Consider the following 19453-nt stretch of genomic DNA (forward strand, 5'->3'; position numbering starts at 1 on the left):
TTTAGTCCTTTTTAAAACAAACTTATCATTTTCTTTCAATGTTTTGAACGTATCATTCAGCAGAAACAAAAGTACTCTTAAATATGATTATAGGGTTAGTAATACTTCTATAAGTAGATCTAATACAGTTAAGGATCTAGGTGTTACATTTGACCCTAAATTAACGTTCTTTAAACACGTCGAAAACGTTACTTATGATGCGTTTAAATTATTAGGATTCATAATTAGAAGTGGTAAGGACTTTAGAAATATTGAAACACTCTTGAAAATGTATTATTTATATATGCTGTCGTGATTTGGAACCCCTCATAACTAAAATATCGCCAACAAATTGAAAGAGTTCAATCAAAATTTCTAAGGTATCTGATATACAAAATAACTGAAATTTATCCCTTACTAGAGCGTCGTAGTACACTGATAGACAATTTTGATATTTACTCATTAGAACAAAGATGTAATATTGCCAATCTGGTATTCCTTTAAAAAAAAAAAAAGTTTAAAATGAATGAATTCGATTGTTCAAACTTTGTATCTTAATTATACTTCGATGTTCCTTCAGTTAGAAGTAGAACCAATAATACAGGTCTCTTTTATTGCAAAAAGGCTACACCCAACATGTTGAAATTGATATATGTACAATGTCCTGTAAAGCACTGAAAAAGCTGTTGTAAAAATGAATTATACTATTTCAATACTTTAATTGATATATGCCTGTCGTGTTGACAATTAAATGAATAAATCAATAAATAAATAAATATACTAATAGACATATTTTAAAATTCTTATTATTTAAATTATTTTATATTGGCTATTAATTGAAGAAAATATATGTTAGTTTTCTTTAACAATTGAAAGACGTCAAGAATATTTCATAATAATACATAGTTTGTCCTATCTCTAAATCTTGTAATGCGAAGAATATACAGAATTTTAGGCCTATTTCTATTTTATCAGCATTTGCCAAGGTGTTTGAGCAAGTAATATTCAAGAGGATAATGTGTCATGTAAAACCCGTCATGTCAGTATATCAGCATGGCTTCTTAAAGAATAGATCAACATCCACTAATTTAGCAATTATTACAGATTTTATTGCAAATGAATTGGATAGAGGGGGTCAAGTGGATGTGATCTATACTGACTTTTCAAAAGCCTTTGATTTGGTAGACCATGATTTACTGTTGCAAAAACTAACGACTTTTAATTTCTCTATGCAAGCAAAGTTTTTTCCCATCCTACTTGCAAAATCGTCAACAGGCCGTCTTGTACAAAGGATATGTATCTAAAAAATTCACAGCCTTATCTGGAGTCCCTCAAGGTTCAAATCTTGGTCCACTCTTATTTCTATTAGTGATAAATGACCTACCTACCATCTTATATTCATTATTCTAACACTCTTGTATTTGCCCACGACCTTAAAATATTCTCCAAATTTAATTCACTTGAAGACTGTAAAACTGCAAATAGACTTATGTAGTATTAGGAACTGGTGTGACAATAACAAGTTTAAGTTAAACGTAAATAAATGCAAAACTCTTTCTTTTACCCGCAAAGAAAACACCATTAAATATGACTATTCTATTGAAGGAACTATTTTAGAGACACCTACTTTAATTAAAGATCTAGGAGTGCTATTTGATCCTAAATTAAGTTTTACTCATCATATCGAAACAATTGATAATAATTCATACAGAAATCTTGGCTTTGTTATGAGAATAGGTAAGGAGTTTCAAAACGATGCTACGTTAATGAAACTCTACTTTTATTTTGTGAGATCGCAATTAGAATATGCGACTCTGTCTTGGTCACCAAAAACACAAAAACACATAGATATGATTGAAAGAATACAATCAAAATTCTTGATTACTTGCTTATAGAAAAACTGGCATGTATCCAAAATACGAGTCGAATTCAGAAATAGTACAAAACTTCAAGATGAACACGTTGAAACAACGGATCTTTTAATTTTACACAAATTAATACATAGTAAAATTGACTGTCCCAATCTTACTTCGAAGGTTCAATTGCATGTCCCATCAGGTAAAACCCGCGTAGAAAATAACAGTACATTTTACTGCAGAAAGGCAAGAACAAATATCCTCGCTAACTTTCCTATATGGAGAATGAGTGCTTCCTACAATGCAATTGAAACGATAACTTCTATAAATGTTTTTGGAATGTCGGAGACAGTATACAAGAATAGCCTTAAAAATATGTGATAATGAAAATATATAAATGTATAACCTTGTTAATATATATATATAAGGGTAAATGTATTTGTAAGGAACAATACTGTAACTGGGCCTAGAGCCTGTTGTATTGAATAAATAAATAAATAAATAAATCTGGACTATACCTGTTTGGTATTTTCAACTATATCTGTGATACTTCACTTGCTATATTTATTTATTTAATTGACATTCAATTTTAGAGGAGTGACCACAAGAGCACAATCGAGGACCGAGGTTCATCTGCAAAGCAAATATAACCGTTCTACATACTGTTGAAGTACTTTTTCTCGTAATCAAAACTCTATGTTTTGCAGCTTAGGTAAATATCATAAATCGTTCCAAGATCTTTGCGTAAGTCGAAATTGCATTATAACCTAAAATTTGTCTCGAATACCTATGAAACAATACAGATATATATATATAATATTTTAACTCCAAAACTCAGTTACTAAATATATTTTATAAATACGGTAGAGATCCTTATATTCTTAGAATACCGATGGTTAAACAAATAATTAATTAATAACTGCTCAAAATAAGTAACTATCAGGATCATAAACGTCCAAGTTTTAAAATCCATCATTGGAGATTCGGATATGTACTTCTTACTTCAAACATAAGTATCGTTCGTAAATTTTACTTCTATCAGAGATTTCTAACGCAAGTATGATTTTACGTAACTCAAGGGATTGACTATTAAATGAAGTTGATGAAAGGCACTACTTTTATCGAACTTATTTTTCCAATTTCACTTTCCTTTCCTATGTTGACTCTTATTCACTGTCGTTCCCTTTTCTATGTTGACTCTTATTCACTGGTTTGTGTTCAGATTCTTCAGGAATCTCTGATCCTTGCACTGTACCCAAACTTTTTGAGCATTTTAACCAACATCTTCCAGTTTCTAGAGGCTTGTTTCGCAATACTTTAGTTTGCTTTTATTTCATGTTTACATGTCAGATCATCACTAATAATGTTATTTAAATATCGAAAGCCTTCACTAAATCAAAAAAGACACTATACACATACATATTACTTTTCCTTTCTCTAGAAACCTTTCACTGATTATTTGCAGTAAGCCAATGGCATCTCTAATTTATATTCTCCCTCCTGAACATCCTCATGTTTGGCCACTTCGACTTTTTTTTTTTTTTAAATCTGCATGCAATATGTGATCAATCTTTGCATTCATTTTCCATTCGATTTCCTAGCCAATGGGATTATTACTGATTAAGAAATCTTGTACCCATTATCAATCCATTATAATCCATTAATCCATCTAATCCATTATAAATTCGGATCAGTTCTTTCTTCTCTATTTTCTTAATTAACTCGGTTGTTCCGGTTGACTTTCCGTTCGTTCACGCTTTTTTAAGCCAGCCACCCTGAATGAGGTTTTCCTCATCCACACCAGGCAAATGCCGGGGTGATACCTAACTTATAGGTCCAAGACCACTTCCTCCCTTCCCTTTCCCCGGATAGTGTGCTCATCCTTCAAACGTGATAGCTAAATGGCCTTAGATGCCGAAAGCCCAGAAATCTAAATCCTAAATTACTATACATTGGAAAGATTGGGGATATGTGCTGAAATCTGTTGGCTATAATCGAGCCTTTACTCTCATCCTTAAAAGAAAAAAAATCTGACTACAGATCTAAGGGTACGATTTTACGAGATCGAATCATGTGGTTCGAATCCCGCGTTAAATTAGATGTGTAAAAAAGAATAGTGTTATATAGATTTATATTAATAAATCAGAGAAGGAACATATAATGGACTAAGTGAGGTATTGTAAAATAAAATTCAGTTGTTCAAAGGAAGATTTATGGTTTAAATTCTACTTTGAATTATTTATTTTTCATTTTTCAGGAGGATATTTCAGGATTCCTTCAGATGTTACCAGTTTCACTGCAGTATGATCTCGAAGAAGGAAAGTATAACCTAACCGTTTGGTTAGCATTAAGACAAGGAATTGATGGTTACTGGATATGGTTAGATAATAATCCAGGTAAGTGTTTCTTCAGCTTTTTCGTTGGAATTAAAGGCGCCCAGTTTTTAGCACTTAGTAAATAACCAAGACTTATTAACAAAAACTAGGTTATTAACCAATATATCCCTGGTAGGAAAACTGAACAACAAACTAGTTCAGACTGCAGTGGTAAGGTAACAAAGTAAGGTAAGTTCCTTTTTCCGTACCATACTTCTCTCATCGTTTTAACTAGCTTGTTGTTCCGAGACGTTTGGAGAATATTTAGTTTCCTCACGAGAGGATGTATTGATAAGTAACAGGGGTGCCCGAAGAAAATTTCTAGAGGGGAGCCCATCTCCATGGTTACTATATTAGGCTGTATTTAATATACGTAGTTTGCTATATTACGTATACATTTTCGTCAGCCAGAGGGAGGCCCGGGCCACACCCTGCCCTCCCCTTCGGGCGCCCATGATAAGTAACCAATGTTTTGTTAATTTGAATCATCCTCTCATGGGTCTACATAATTTTAACCAAGATTTATTTTCAATGTTAACATTGGAAACTCAGACTAATGAATAGTAAAGGGAGAATTTAAACTTAAAATTTGACTGATTTAGGTTCTAAACATCTTTTTCGTTGAGAATTGATGATTTCAATACAGGAAATATGTACTTAGGTATCCATGCTTATTGACGATTTCAGAACAGGAAATCTATTATGAACTTGAAAGGTCATTTCTTACTCCTCTCCTAAGCCCGAAGAAAATTATTATTATTATTATTATTATTATTATTATTATTATTATTATTATTATTATTATTATTATTATTATTATTATTATTATTATTACTATTCTATTAGGCCATTTTTTTCCATATTTCAAACTTACACAACAACACACTGAGCAAGGCTATGTAATAAAAATAATTTTATATACAGGGTGGTAGGTAACTACCGAAAAACTTTGGGAGGCGATTCCTTATATAAAATGAAAGAAAAAAGTTCTAATAAACATGGGCCGAAAAAGGTTACCTTTCAGGGTTATGATCCATTGAAAATTCGAAAAATCACTTTTCAAAACTCCCTAACTTAGAAACTATAGGATCTATCCCAAGTGGTTTAAGGAATTACATAGGAACTAGTATGTGCTCTATCTAAATATCCATGTTTTACCATCGTCCGTTATCGATGAAAGGAACTGTAAAAAGGAAGTTGAAGTATAGGGGTACTCCTTTAAGTACTAGTGGTGCGTTCGTTTCGCTGGTACCAGTGAATTCTGAAACATCGATATTTAGATAGAGCGTATACCAGTTTCTGTGTAATTCCTTAAACTACTTGAGATAGGCCCTATAGTATCTAAGCCAGGGCATTTTGAAACGTGATATTTCAAATTTTTATTAGTTCATAACTCTGAAAGGAGACGTTTTTCGACCTATGTTTATTAGAACTTCTTTCTTTCATCTCGTATAAGGAACCCCATGCTTAAATTTTTCGGTGGAGTAACCCTACATATATAACACGTAACAATTTCAGCACACTAACTGTGTGTTCAGACTTCTACTCCTTCTAGGCTCTTCAGAGTTGGTCACCTCTTATATATCTTCCGGAGATCAATGAAGGGGCAGAGCCTTAGTAGAAAGTTGATCTCCGAAATTGTTGCTGTATTAGTGTGATTATTATTAATTGTAGTTGTTGTTCCGCCAAAGCCTTAGGCACTCTATACACTATATGTTAATTAAAAACTCTAATTAGTTAAATTTCATAAATTTATTGTGCTTTAGTTTTCCTACCAATCACCTCTAACTCGATCACATATTTATGCAATTCTTCAAGGCCTTTGCTATATACAACACTGTACTGATTGTGTGGAGGATACAAGGTTTATATATATATATATATATATATATATATATATATATATATATATATATATAAACAAACCTTAAGTTGTCTGATCCTTTTTGTCTCCCTTATATTTTCTTCACGTGTGTTTCTTCGGAAGAATGAATTTCTTGAGTTATGGTATTTTTATTTTTCTGTGTGAAAGTAAGGACGAATGCTTTCTTTTTTTAGTCCTAAAATTCTATGGAAAAATATTTAATTATCATTCGATCTCAAATTAAACCTCATTCCGTACAATGTTAAAACTAAAAAGGAAATTCTTTCTTACATTTATTCTTACTTTTTTGCGGAAGAATCAAAAATAAAGTGTAGAGGAGATAATATTAAGAAATTTGTTCCTCCGAAGTAACTCGCAAACGAAAAGTGAGCAAAATATAAAATAAAAAATTAAACTTAAAAAAAAATCATAACATAACATAACATAGTTACGTGAACATGAAATCTGACATCCGAGTTACAGTTTTCTCTTGGTTAAAAAAAATCCATGTAGGTAGTAGAAATCCTGCTTGTTTTCTTTATAACTGAGTGGAAATTATTATTCAAGTAACTAGATGAGTGAGGGACGTCACTGACTATTATGCAGCAATGCTAGTGGGAGCTTCACTCCCATTGCTTTCCTTTTATGTCTTTCTGACATTGTGCTGGAACCTAAAAAGTCAGGGAGTTTGATTATAATCAGGAAAAAAAAAAAAAATGAAACAAATGCCAAATACTAATGAAGAATAGACTAATTCAATTTATTACATCTTTAGATCATATACATGATATCGAGTATAATAAGTTTAAAGCATAATTACGCGGTTCTACAGTCAAAATTATCAAACTCGTCAAGCTCAAGAGTATAGAAAGATAACTTTCAAGTAATTTCTTAAATTTAAGAATGCTATTTTTGTTTGTTTGTTTGTTTGTTTGTTTGTTTGTTACAGCGGGTAACATATTATGTAACTTCCTATTCATGTATGTTAACCCTTTTGATATTACTTATATATTTTGTTAGAGTGTGTTTTCTCTACAAGTATTATAGCTAAGTTTGTGTATCTTTGTTTAATACCAAATTTTCAGTTTTCTGGCGGGAGCTCATGTGGTTCGAATCTCACGTTAAGCTGTAAGTCGACGTGTCATGTAGTCTCGGTGCCGATTGAGACGCCTAACTCTAGTTCAACAACAATAGCAAAATCTTTGTGTATATTATTACATAATACTGTACAAGTATAAACTTTGTAATAGTAAAATAGATCTTTAAACAGCTGTCTATAGAAGGTTCGAGTATTTTGGCATTAAATACTAATCTTTTTTTTATTTAAAAAACTGTTACTCTTGCTACTATTACCTCAAAATATGATGCCATATTTTAACAGCGCATTATAGGTGAAGGTATAAGACCTTAGCTGTTACTAGGTTTTTTCTTCTCCAATAGTTCTTATTGCATAACATAGGCGACTTAATTTGGAACAATATTATTTATATGTTTTTCTGAAGTGAGATAACAGTCAATCGCTAATCCTAACAATGAACTGTATCTTAAGTAGTTTCTAAAGCAGAGATCAGGGATAACCGAAATGTTCCTCCTGTGATGAAAATCAACAGCATATGACTTATTGGCATTTAATATAAGATTTGGAAACCACAAAAAGTTGAGAAAAATATTTTAGTCTTATTTCAATAACGTGAACCACAAGTGAATTTGGTTCATTCTACTTTTAGATAAATCACAGAATTCTGTTTGAGAATATAATGAAAAGGAATCAAATAGAAAATTATTAAATGATGAAAGCATTGTTAGTACAGTGTTACAATTCTATTCTATTCTAAGCCAATAAACAAACTGTTAAGTTATTCACATCATCAAGAGTTTCACAGAACTCTTCAGGAGTATAAGCGTTGTTCTTGTCTTTGCTGCTATATTAAACTATTAATTCTTGTTGCTCAAATGAAAACAAAGTAAATAAGTTGTTAACAAAAAAAAATGTTTACTCACCAGTAAATCCTTCCGTGGGGAAACTAGACACTCTCCACACGTTTCGGAACAATAAGCTAGTTCCGTCTTTAGTGGTAAGGTAACAACGATAAAAACGGATGAGAGAAGTGTAAAAAAAGGAATGCATACCACAGAATGAATAAATATAAAGTAAAGGGTGCTAAAATACCACGATCAAAGCACAGTGCGACAGAATTAGTTGAGTTAAAGGAAGCACGATGTCTATGTTACGTTATTATTGCCAGATCCAAAATATACATCAAACGAAAACAAAGTAAATAAATTGTTAACAAAAAAATTGGTAAGTAAGCAGATTCTATCAATGTTGCCAAAATCCAGATTTGAAGTCAGTTTATATGAATAAAGAATGATTCTTTAATCTCCCGTTGTTTCTTTGTTTTTGCTGAACCTGTAATTTGCTTTACATTGTGTATGTCTCTCTCTGTGTGTGTGTGTGTTATATTGTGTATAAAGCAGGTTAACTAAGAAACAACGAGAGAACATACATACAATATAAAGCAGATTAATGTGATAGGTTCAATTGTCTTTAAAACTTTAGATTATCTACTATATGGTTTATCAAATTTGTTTACACGGTTCAATATTATGTGCATGTATATCTTGTCTATATAGCCTTGTGCGAACGTTCTGTTTTGTATCAGTCAATATCGTATAAATGCACACATTAATCACAGTCATAATTATTAACTTTAAACAATGGTTTACAATTCATTGTTAGACACAGTGCAAATTATTCTAACAGTTTTTTTTTTTTTCTTGTATTGAACACATCATTTATTGCCTAAAAATATTAAACCATATGCTATTATGATTTGAAAAATGCATAGGAGTTTTATATGCCGAGTTCCATTTCCTTAACTCTAGGATTCTTGATGTACTCTAGTCTTGGCAAAAACATTCGTATCCTCTTTTTGCCCCTCTTCTAGAACATGTATTTCAAAAATTCTTTCTTATTCCTCTTTCTTATTCCTATTCCTCATTGTTTCTTATGCTTCCGTGACAAAAGGAGTTTTTTCAGCTTTCTAGCTGTAGTAATACTGTCTGGGCGTTGATAAGTAAGCCACTTTTATTCTTTTACATAATATTGAAGACATAGATCTCTGAACAGTAATCAATATACTTCTTATCTTTCCAGTTGTTCTTGATTTGAGCAAGCAGACGTGGTGCTCTTGGAAGAAATTTCCTGGAAGATTGAATTCTGGCAAAGAATGTGTTGTACTGCACTATGCCACTAAACAGTTGGAGATAGTAAACTGTGATGAAAAGTATCCATACGCATGTCTCCAATGTTACAAGCCTCCAGGTAATGTTAATTAGTACACAAAACGATTATTTTTATATATTTATAAATGAACAAATAGGCTATATATTTTATCATGTGAATGTGGTCTCATTAGACACACTAGATGTGAAGAACATGCACGATTTATATGCGATGAAACTAATTAGAAAAATCAGCATCAACAACACGTGTAGAAGAAAATCATAAGATTTTGTTTGAAAACATGTCAGTTGTTAGTAGCACCGCAGAAATACAAAATGTTATTAAATAAAACAAAGAATAGCCTTACAGTAGAGGAGAAGGTTTAAAAATAAGTAATTTTGAATATTGTAGTACAATTTAAAAAAAAATAGTAAATATTGTAACAATATTTGACTGCTACATATTAATAAGTAAACTTATAACAATCTAACAAAATTATACCGAAAATCTACTTCAGAACAGTTCCCTATATTAGTGAAACTCTTATGATTAAGACAATTATACACCTTAGAAACATTAGTTTGAATAAAATAAAACACGCTTGGAATATCAAAAGTCTTATTTATTAAATTACTGGTTAGGACAGTTAGACGCCTCAGAGGCATAAGTTGGAATAAAATAAAACTCGGATGGAATATCAAAAGTCTTATTTATTGATTTACAAACAAATACATTGTTTCCTTTGACAACAAAAAAACCCGACTTAAACTGGTACTGTTCTTTATGTTGACCTCTTTGTCTATTCAGATTATCAGAAGCTAGTAACAAAAAAAGTTAAATTTGTATTATTCGCAACTAGCGACTTAGGTAATAATAATAATAATAATAATAATAATAATAATAATAATAATAATAATAATAATAATAATAATAATAATAATAATAATAATGCATTAAGTTAATTGAAACAAATTAAGTTCTTGACATTTAATGAGTAAATTAAGTTAGGAATTTACAAAATGAAATTAGTTTTGATATTTTCGAGTTAATAAGAACAAATATGTACAGCCCATTACTTACATATTATTAGGATTACTTACTATGAAAGAAATAGACATTTTTAAAAAACAATTTAGATTTAATTTGATATCTTCATTTTGAAACACTGAAAAATGACTACTTAATCCAGTGATGATCTAGCAGCTAAGCTTTATAAGAAATCTATTTTTTTTAAAAATGCCAAAACCATTGGTAGTCAATGAAGATAGGAAGAAGAAAGTAATTGTTAAAGCCTGCTTTATTGTTAATACTTTTGGAGCTTCACTTTGCTGAAGAAAAGTGCTATTTTCCAGAACCGTTGCGTGGAAAAAAAACTAGCAGGTCATTCTCAAGTTCATTTAAACAGAAATTTCGGACATCACAAATTCCATTGACATTCTGTTTCTATGATCTGATCATAAAACTTTCACTACATTAAACATATTCGACATATCCGTTACTGAATCGTATAGCGAGAATACACTCCATTATTTTGATCAAGTTTGGTGCATTTCTTTCTTGAAAACTGCACTTTATAATTTACTGCAATTATTATTATCCTTCCTATCAAGCGTTATTATAGATTTGAAAACAGATAACTCATTCTACAGTTTATTTCCATCGAAGCTTAATTTTAAGTTCTACCCTTACCTCGGTCAAATCGTTAAATGAAAATAGGTTGTTGCCAGGTGATGATGCAGTCATAACAATGAAAAGAATTTAAACCTAATCTTTTGTTACAAGAAACATATAATCTTTATAAATAACTAACAAAGACTAAGTAGGGGAGAGGGATTACATTCAAACTTTCAAATTATTTCTACTGTCACGAAAAATAAAAATAAAGGCTATTTATGTCATGGCGTTTGCAATACTATGCTGGTAGTCTGTCATTAGTTTTCAGATATATTGGTTTCACGATTGTCACAGTAAATCACATAGTAGAAAAATCTGGGGGAAAAATTAAATATTCGTGAAGAAAGTTGTAAGGATTTGGCGGAAACATCGTATACAGATATTGTTTGATATATTTATAGAAGGTAAGCGTAATTCTTACTGATTGCATTGTGCTAAAGGTACAGATATTTTTACAGTCACAATTTTCTACGTGTGTGGCATGTTGGGTTAGTTTTGAACAAAACAAGTGGGGTACAATTGAACAGTGTTTTAGTTTTTCTTTTTCAATAGTATAGACTTCAGAAGTTTAAACAATTCTAGATTTTGCTTTAATAAAGACCCAGTTTCAATCTTAACTGTATTTTAGTTCTTAAGAATTATGTGTTCTGTTGGTAATAAGCCATCAAGTCTCACTTGAATCTCAATAGGCCAGATTTTATCAACCTGAGAGTCGGTCATGACAGGGTTTCATGGGGGTCGCGAAGATAAGCGGAAGAGATAACTATAATTAGAATCCAATACCGGAAAATATTCTTAAATATTATTTTGAATTTTGTTCTGATAGGCATACTTTTATTTGTTAAGAACAACAAAAAATAGATGTACTAAACATTTTCAACAGATGCGGAGTTGCTTAAAAATCAATTTAAATGAAAGAGGTATGATATGAAACTAATGAGAACTGCATATTGAAATACTAGAAAAATATAAATGCAACAAAACCTGCATATTGAAATACAATTAAAATTTAAAGCTAATGAGATACTAAGCATGGTGTGATATCACTTCTGAGGCAATGTATGGTTCAATCTTCGTGAAGCACATTATCAAGTCATTTAAAATACTCAATAACCCTTGTAACAACTGTCCAAGTTTCTTTTACCAAAATTAGAGATCACTTTATTTTTTTTATCATATGACCCAAAATTAAGGGAGTTTTGAAGTTTTAAAATTTTCAAACAGCCTCCATTTTGAAACACTATGACGGATCGGATTCGACATTTGTGATATGAATGAACTGGCCAAATTTGGTTTTAATCCATTCGCTTTTAGGGAAGCTATTTTATTCACTATATACAAGAATTGGATTCTAGTATTATAGAAATAGATGGATATCATGAGATCTCCGCAATAGGTATATTAAAAATCCCACACAAGCTCATTAGAAACCAGAAATTATAAGGAGGTCGCTGACAAGGGGATGTGATAAAGTGGGGGTCGCGATAGGCAGTCGTTTGTTCAGAAAAAATGTTCCGGGGGAGCACACGTAGTATTCCGGGGGACACTGCTGGTACTGTTTTATTTATTATTATATTATAGATGTATTATTTTGGTCTCGTCCGGGGGGCACTCTCAGATCTCTGGCGGGAAGGGGGGGAATTCCCACTAAAAAATGTGTCTGGAAGAAACACTGGTGATAGGAATTAGGTTGAGAACCACTGCAATAGAGTGTACTTTCTGCCTGGTATTGTAGTAATGGAAAATAATTTTAAAGCCAGTATGAACCAAGAAATCAAGCCATTTCTATCGTATCATAATTGGAGCTGATGCCTTATTGACGCAAACTCATCAATTCCTCATAAATTTAAGCAGCTAAAAGTCACTAGACTACACAAATGTATAACTTTTCAGTTAATTGTGTATAAGCAATTGCCTGTTGTTGAATGTTAAATGACTTCACTGAGTTCTTTTATTTGATGCGCGATTCTATCAGAGAAGTTAGTTTAATTTATTACATTCCTTTTTCATGTTTTCTTTTAAAACAGAAATATTCAGTTAAAACTTTGTTCAGGGCAAAAGAAATATTTTTTCCTTAATTTCTCTAGCTACTTTAATTTTTTGTACAACTCTTTATTTTATAAAATAAAAGTTATTACTGGATCAAAATTAGTTGTTCAAAACTGCCCCAAGCAAATTCAAATCTACCCCAGTATTGTTTAATTCTACCCTCATGGGGATTCTTTTGAACAGTCTTATTTTTCTCACTGCTATTGGTTGAAATTCATATTGGTATACCTTGTCTTCTTGGAAAACCTCCAGAGAAAAACGTTCCATACCCAATAAGGTTCCAACCAGAGTAAATCAAATTGTAAGAAACTAAATAAATCAAAATCTAATTTTAGAAGTTCAAATGTACCCCTCCCCCTCTCCCCTACATATATTATAAGGTATAAGTGGCATAGCTAATTAACTATAAATGATCTAATATTGAATGTCCGTAGAATGTACCATATTTTCAACGTGAGCACTTTGAGCTGCCCTGGAGGTCTGGCAAGCCTAGCCATTGACCTTTAATGATGAGAAGAAATAGCCTCGCAGCTGACATCCCCATTTAACACCTCATGAAAGGCACCTGGAGGTCTGGCAAGCCTAGCCATTGACCTTTAATGATGGGAAGAAATAGCCTCGCAGCTGACATCCCTATTTAACACCTCATGAAAGGCACCTGGAGGTCTGGCAAGCCTAGCCATTGACCTTTAACGATGAGAAGAAATAGCCTCGCAGCTGACATCCCCATTTAACACCTCATGAAAGGCACCTGGAGGTCTGGCAAGCCTAGCCATTGGCCTTTAATGATGAGAAGAAATAGCCTCGCAGCTGACATCCCCATTTAACACCTCATGAAAGGCACCTGGAGGTCTGGCAAGCGTAGCCATTGACCTTTAATGATGGGAAGAAATGGTCTTGCGGCTGACGTCCTCATTTAACACCCCAATTTGTAGTCTGATTCTGATCCAATTTATGGATTGATTTTCAGTAGAAAATAATATCTCAACTTTTTACAATTTCATAATTCTAAGAAATAGCAGTGATATCACATAGTTTGTACTTCTAAGGCTTATTTTATTTAAATGTATTTATAATTCAATATATATTAATATGATTCTCTCATTTTAATGTTCATAGTATCATCTGATGCAATACCTCGTCTAATTAAGTTTATTTATTTATTTCAGTACAAGTACCTCTTGAAAAGATTGGATTGAATTTTTCACTTCAAATGCCTTCCAAACAGTGGGAAGAAGTAATTCAGGAAAATTCCGACACTAAAATTGCTTATATCAAAGAAGGAACAGGTAAAAATACCCTGAACAAATCAAATAACCTTCATTGTAATATATATGGTTCCACGAATGATTCGTTGGATTACTATTTTGTCAGGGACGGAATACCGCTTGGTCGTATATCAAGTCTATTACGAATAGAGAACGGACAATTGAATAATAACTACTCCAATATTTATAAGGTGAGTTTGCGTAAATCTATATCTTAATTATAAGTAAGGCAGTCGTAGTTTTCAGTTTTCAAATCAGAGGCTATAGGAAATTGAAATTCAAAATACACACTACCTTAAGATACTTTCTTCGGTACGGATTTAGTCCTAATTTCAGCTGATTCTTTTACTATATTATACCCAGATGCCACAATTTTATACGGTTTGGACCTGTGTTCATGAGGGAGACTAGTTTTCGTTTTTCTACGTTGTTGATTCTTTTATCGAACTTTGTCAGCGTAATATCTCACCACGTTATCTTCTAATTGCATGAGCTATTTTAGTATCTTTTGTTTGTGCAAATGATTTTGGGTATCTGTGTTTGTCGTTACTCAGAATTATCATTTTGTTATTTCGAACCAAAAACAAGAAGTAGGAAGAATAAGAGACAACATGATGCTATTTTCATAAATTAACTGGGCGTATTCTTAGTCTAGAGTATTTTTTCATAGTGTATAGAAATAAATATTACACTACAACACACCACATTGTAACTTTAATGTCAAGGAATCAATCCAAAGTTTATTTCGGTTGTAAAAATAACGCTGTTGGGTGAAAATATGGTTACATATGGTCTATTTAAAATATGTCTAACCTTTGATGGGAAAAAATACAATTACCCACTTGTAGTCTGAAGCCATAATTACCTTCAATATGGTCTCCTCGAAACCATTACTGAAAGATTTTTTTATAAACGAAGCGTCATGTTTCACATATTATCTTTGTATGACTCAAATCGAGTCTCTTTCAAGGGTATTTGTTTCTTTGTTTACCCTAATACTTCGCAGACATATTGTGAATTGTTATAATAGTAAAGTATACAATGAAAGTAAGTCTTTCAAAACAGTTTTAAAAATATAAGTGAAATATACCATTAATGCATAATATTCTCTGACAAGGAAATACACTATAATACATGCAGTATGCATAAAGTTTAGTCGAAAAGCTTACGGGAAAGAAACTTTTGGGTAAGACAGGATAAAATATCACACTAACTATTTAACAAGTGATTTACCATGTATAAAATAATTAAGTGAATATTTCCATCTAACAACCTATTTATTTTTAAAGTTAATTCATGCATGAGTAACTTAATATTTACTCGTTGTATTTTCGTATTTATTGTATTTGTTCTTTTGTATTTACTTCCGAATAACTTTATTTTTATCATATTCGTATTTAATGTAAGTTAAATTTACTTTAATTTGTAATTTCTTGAACTTTTTAGAAGTATGTTTCGTATGAATTTATAGTAGTTAACTTTATGATTGAATTTCGTCTGCTGAGTAAAACATAAATAAATAAATATCATGTGCTATAATATAAAAGTTTAATACATTTAATTTATGGTTTAATACATTTAATTTATATTTTTCTCCTCTAGGATCTGAACCAACTCGTTGCAGGCACTTACTGGTGTGAAGCTTGGCTACCTGGAAAAGATGAAGTAATATCATCAAGAAAAATACTTCTAACAAATAAATTTACAACAACAGTGGTAGTATCTCAGAATTTATCTCTGAAGCAAGACGATATAAACAAACTTTATAATTTCTCATCACCTACTTGGAGGGATCATGCAGAGCAGTGGGTGATAAAGTTAATGAATAATACCGGTAGCCATGTATTTTGGTGGAAATTCTTGCGAGCTGATCAAGATGAAGTTTCATATGCTTTAACAATATCGAAAGAACATCTAGTAAGTTTAAAGTAAATTAGAACCTTTACTACTTTGTACAACATATTTTATTGTTGCTACTAATATTGACAGTAATATCGAGTAAGTTAAAAGTAAAATTTATAAAAGTATAGTTTTTTCCCTCGTATTGATTGGATGTGAAAGTTAGTCGCTAGCGCGCAGAGAACAACAAAATATGAAGATTTAAAATTAGAAAAGTATTCGACGCAGAAAGAGAGGAATGATGAGAAAGACATGCATTGCTAAACATTATAATAGCTACAAGTTACTGAATATCATACGCGTAATGAAGTCGAGATGTCTGGATTAGAAAGAACACATTACTCACATCGGTGCTACACGAAGTATGTATAAACTATAGTTAGAAAGTCTAGAGGAAGAATACATTTAAGTAGATCAATAGGTACAAATCACCAAGATTCATATTGATAATGAAGTTGAAATATCTGACTGTGAGATGGGTGGAATACATCGCTCACATCAAGTGCAAAAAAAAAGTCTCATTAAAAAGCCTGGAGGAAATACACTTTTAAGTAGACCAATAGCTACAAGTTATCAAAAATCATGCAGATAATAAAATCGAGGTGTTTAAGATGGGTGGAACAGATTACTCACATGGTATAACACACAAAAGTCTGGTCGGTAAACTTAGGGAAAGAAGACCTTTGGGTAGACTAAATAAAGGTGGAAAGATAGTATAAAGTAAGACTTTAGGAAGATGGGTGTTAAAAATAGAGTTGGTTGATTTAGCACAGGAGGAAAATCCAAAAGAGAACTTCTGTTTCTGGTTCTTTAAGCATAGAATTAATTAATAAGTAGCTATAGTATTTGACAGGACACTTCCCTCTCTCTACCTCCATCGCCGCCATAGAGACGTAGGAAACTTCATAACGAGTTGTAAAGACAGTTAAACAGATTTTTTTTTTTCATTTTTTAAGTAGTCCGTAAATTTGAAGGCAACAAACCAACGATAGTAATATAAAATATGGATATCGTTATTAGAAACCTACACAATATTCATACCTAATATTCACCATGGTTGGTGATATTGAATGTCTCGTAGCTTCTTCATAAGCTAACGCGTGGTCCGGCGTAGCGTAGTCGTTAACGCTCTTGCCTTTTGTGCGCACGGTCTCGGATTCGATTCCCGGTGGGAACACCCGGTCGAAAAAGTGTAAAAGCTTTCTCATGCCAACCATTCTGAGTAAGTTTTTTTGCTGGATTTTCCTCATTCACACCAAGCAAATGCCGGGATGGTACCTAACATAATAGTGCCAGGGCGGTTCCTTCCTCTCTTCCCAATTCCCCGGCCAGTGTGATCGCCGAGGGACCTCTTCCCTCATACGTGACGAGCTAACACAGCCATAGATGTCGAAAGCCTAAAAATCTAATTCCTAATCGTAGTAAGCTAAGGATTTTTGAGTACAATGCTTATTGGAATTCACATCGTGCAATAATGATAAAAATTCCTCATAACCCACAGAATTCCATACACCCTTTTAAGCCTCATACTTACTTCGCGGAGAAAACTGTGAAATATTAAAGAAATATATTTTACGAAAATAAGTGACTATGTTTGTCATCATAGGCATCACCGACTTTATTTGCATTTGTTTTTACATCTTACAACTATTTTTTCACATAGGACTTCTTGTATCATATTTTATTAAAAATAAACAAATATTGGAATTCTTTTATGATACGAAAAAAACACATAAATACAGTGTATAGTGTAAGATATAGATCATATGTCACAAGTTACTACGTGTTTTTGTATGGTAGTCCTCAAAAGTGTCAGTGGTATTCAATGAATTTTTAACACCTTTGTGAAGACACTTATGTATCGGGTGGAGAGGATTGCAAGTTACAGTGAAACTAAAGAGCTATGTCGGCGGTAGTTCACTACCAGAAGGGCCAATTCTTCCGAGGAGCTAGACGAAGTATGTCTTGGAAGAAGGCAGCAGTTGTCCCAGTAGTTAAGTTGGCGGAAATCATAGTGATTGATCTGGAGCTTGGACATTAGCTTAGGTGTGGTCAGAGTGACTTTAACGGCTAGGATACTAAAAGGTGAAAGGCAATGGGAAACCACTAGTCTATTTTTCTCTAGTTTGTTGACAACAAAAAGAGAACACATGTATAATGGTTTTTCGCAGGTCAAATATAGTTTCGGAGGTAAAATGTCCCCCCCCCCCACTTCGTATCTCTGGGAAAGGGATGTCTTTGCAGGGACATATTTTAACGGACGGACAAGAGCTTAATAGTGTAGGATCGCTGAAGGAAGAAAGACAAGCAAGAGCAAAAAGTTAGGATAACGACATTGAATGTTCACGTCTTACATGTTACAGGTTACAAGGAAGAATATTTAAAAAGTCTTAAAGAAAAAATGAAGCAAAATAATCTAAACCTGGTAGGAGTGTATGAAGTTAGATGGGAAGGTAATGGAATGGGAATTGAGAAGCGAATGATATAGAATGCAGGTAATGAAAGGGGCGATCTTAATGGTTTTGGTGAGAGCTTAAAAGAGAAGGTAATGAAAGTAGAATTTTGATGACACAGTTATGTTAATAATGGTTAAAGGGGAAAAAAGAGAAGAAGAATCAGTATCGATACACACATGCGCACCGACCACTTTGCATATAATTGAAGAAGTAAAGGAAAATTATGAGAAAATAGAAAAAAAATTATAGACAGGGAGAAGAGAGGTGGTAATTGTAATGGGAGATTTCAATGCAGTTGTAGAAGAACAAAAGGGTAGTATCGTAGGCAAATATGATTTAGAGGAAAGAAATCAAAAAGGAGAGGAACTGATCAATTTTTGTAGACAAAATTCACAAGTAATTAGGAAAATTAGTTTCATTCAGCACAAGAAAAGAAAATACACATGGAAATCCTCAATAAACAGTCGAATATGTCAAATAAACTATTTTATGATTCAGGACAGATATCGAAGAAGCTTGAAAAATGTGAAGAGCCTTCCTGGTACCGAATTTTCTCTGATCATAACCATGTGCTGGCCGAAGTGAATATTCAACTAAAAAAAATGTATCCAGAAGAAAAGTAGGCAACAAGAATTTGAATCATGAGAAGTTGATAAATGAAAAAAATAAGAAATAGAAGAGTACCCAAACAAGGAAAAGATAGGTACAGGTATATATATGCTATATTGACTTGATCCCTAGTCTTCCGTTGCAAGCGCTGCTATTCCACTCGCTTTCTCTCGCTTAGCAACAGCTGAACCCTTATTG

The 19453-nt window shown here is 32.3% G+C and overlaps 1 protein-coding gene across 1 annotated transcript in view; it reads left to right on the forward strand.

The window, feature by feature from the left end:
* The window catches only part of LOC145671023 (uncharacterized), a 183510-nt gene that overhangs the window by 147689 nt on the left and 16368 nt on the right, over positions 1-19453 (forward strand). Inside the window, exons 4-7 of the mRNA XM_081739680.1 lie at positions 4093-4231; positions 9232-9399; positions 14193-14482; positions 15894-16208. Of these exons, the coding sequence (XP_081595806.1) occupies positions 4093-4231; positions 9232-9399; positions 14193-14482; positions 15894-16208 (912 nt within the window). The remainder of the gene's footprint in view (positions 1-4092; positions 4232-9231; positions 9400-14192; positions 14483-15893; positions 16209-19453) is intronic.

Source organism: Thermobia domestica, chromosome 15, assembly GCF_964235325.1.
Source record: "Thermobia domestica chromosome 15, izTheDome1.hap1.1, whole genome shotgun sequence".
NCBI lineage: Eukaryota > Metazoa > Arthropoda > Insecta > Zygentoma > Lepismatidae > Thermobia > Thermobia domestica.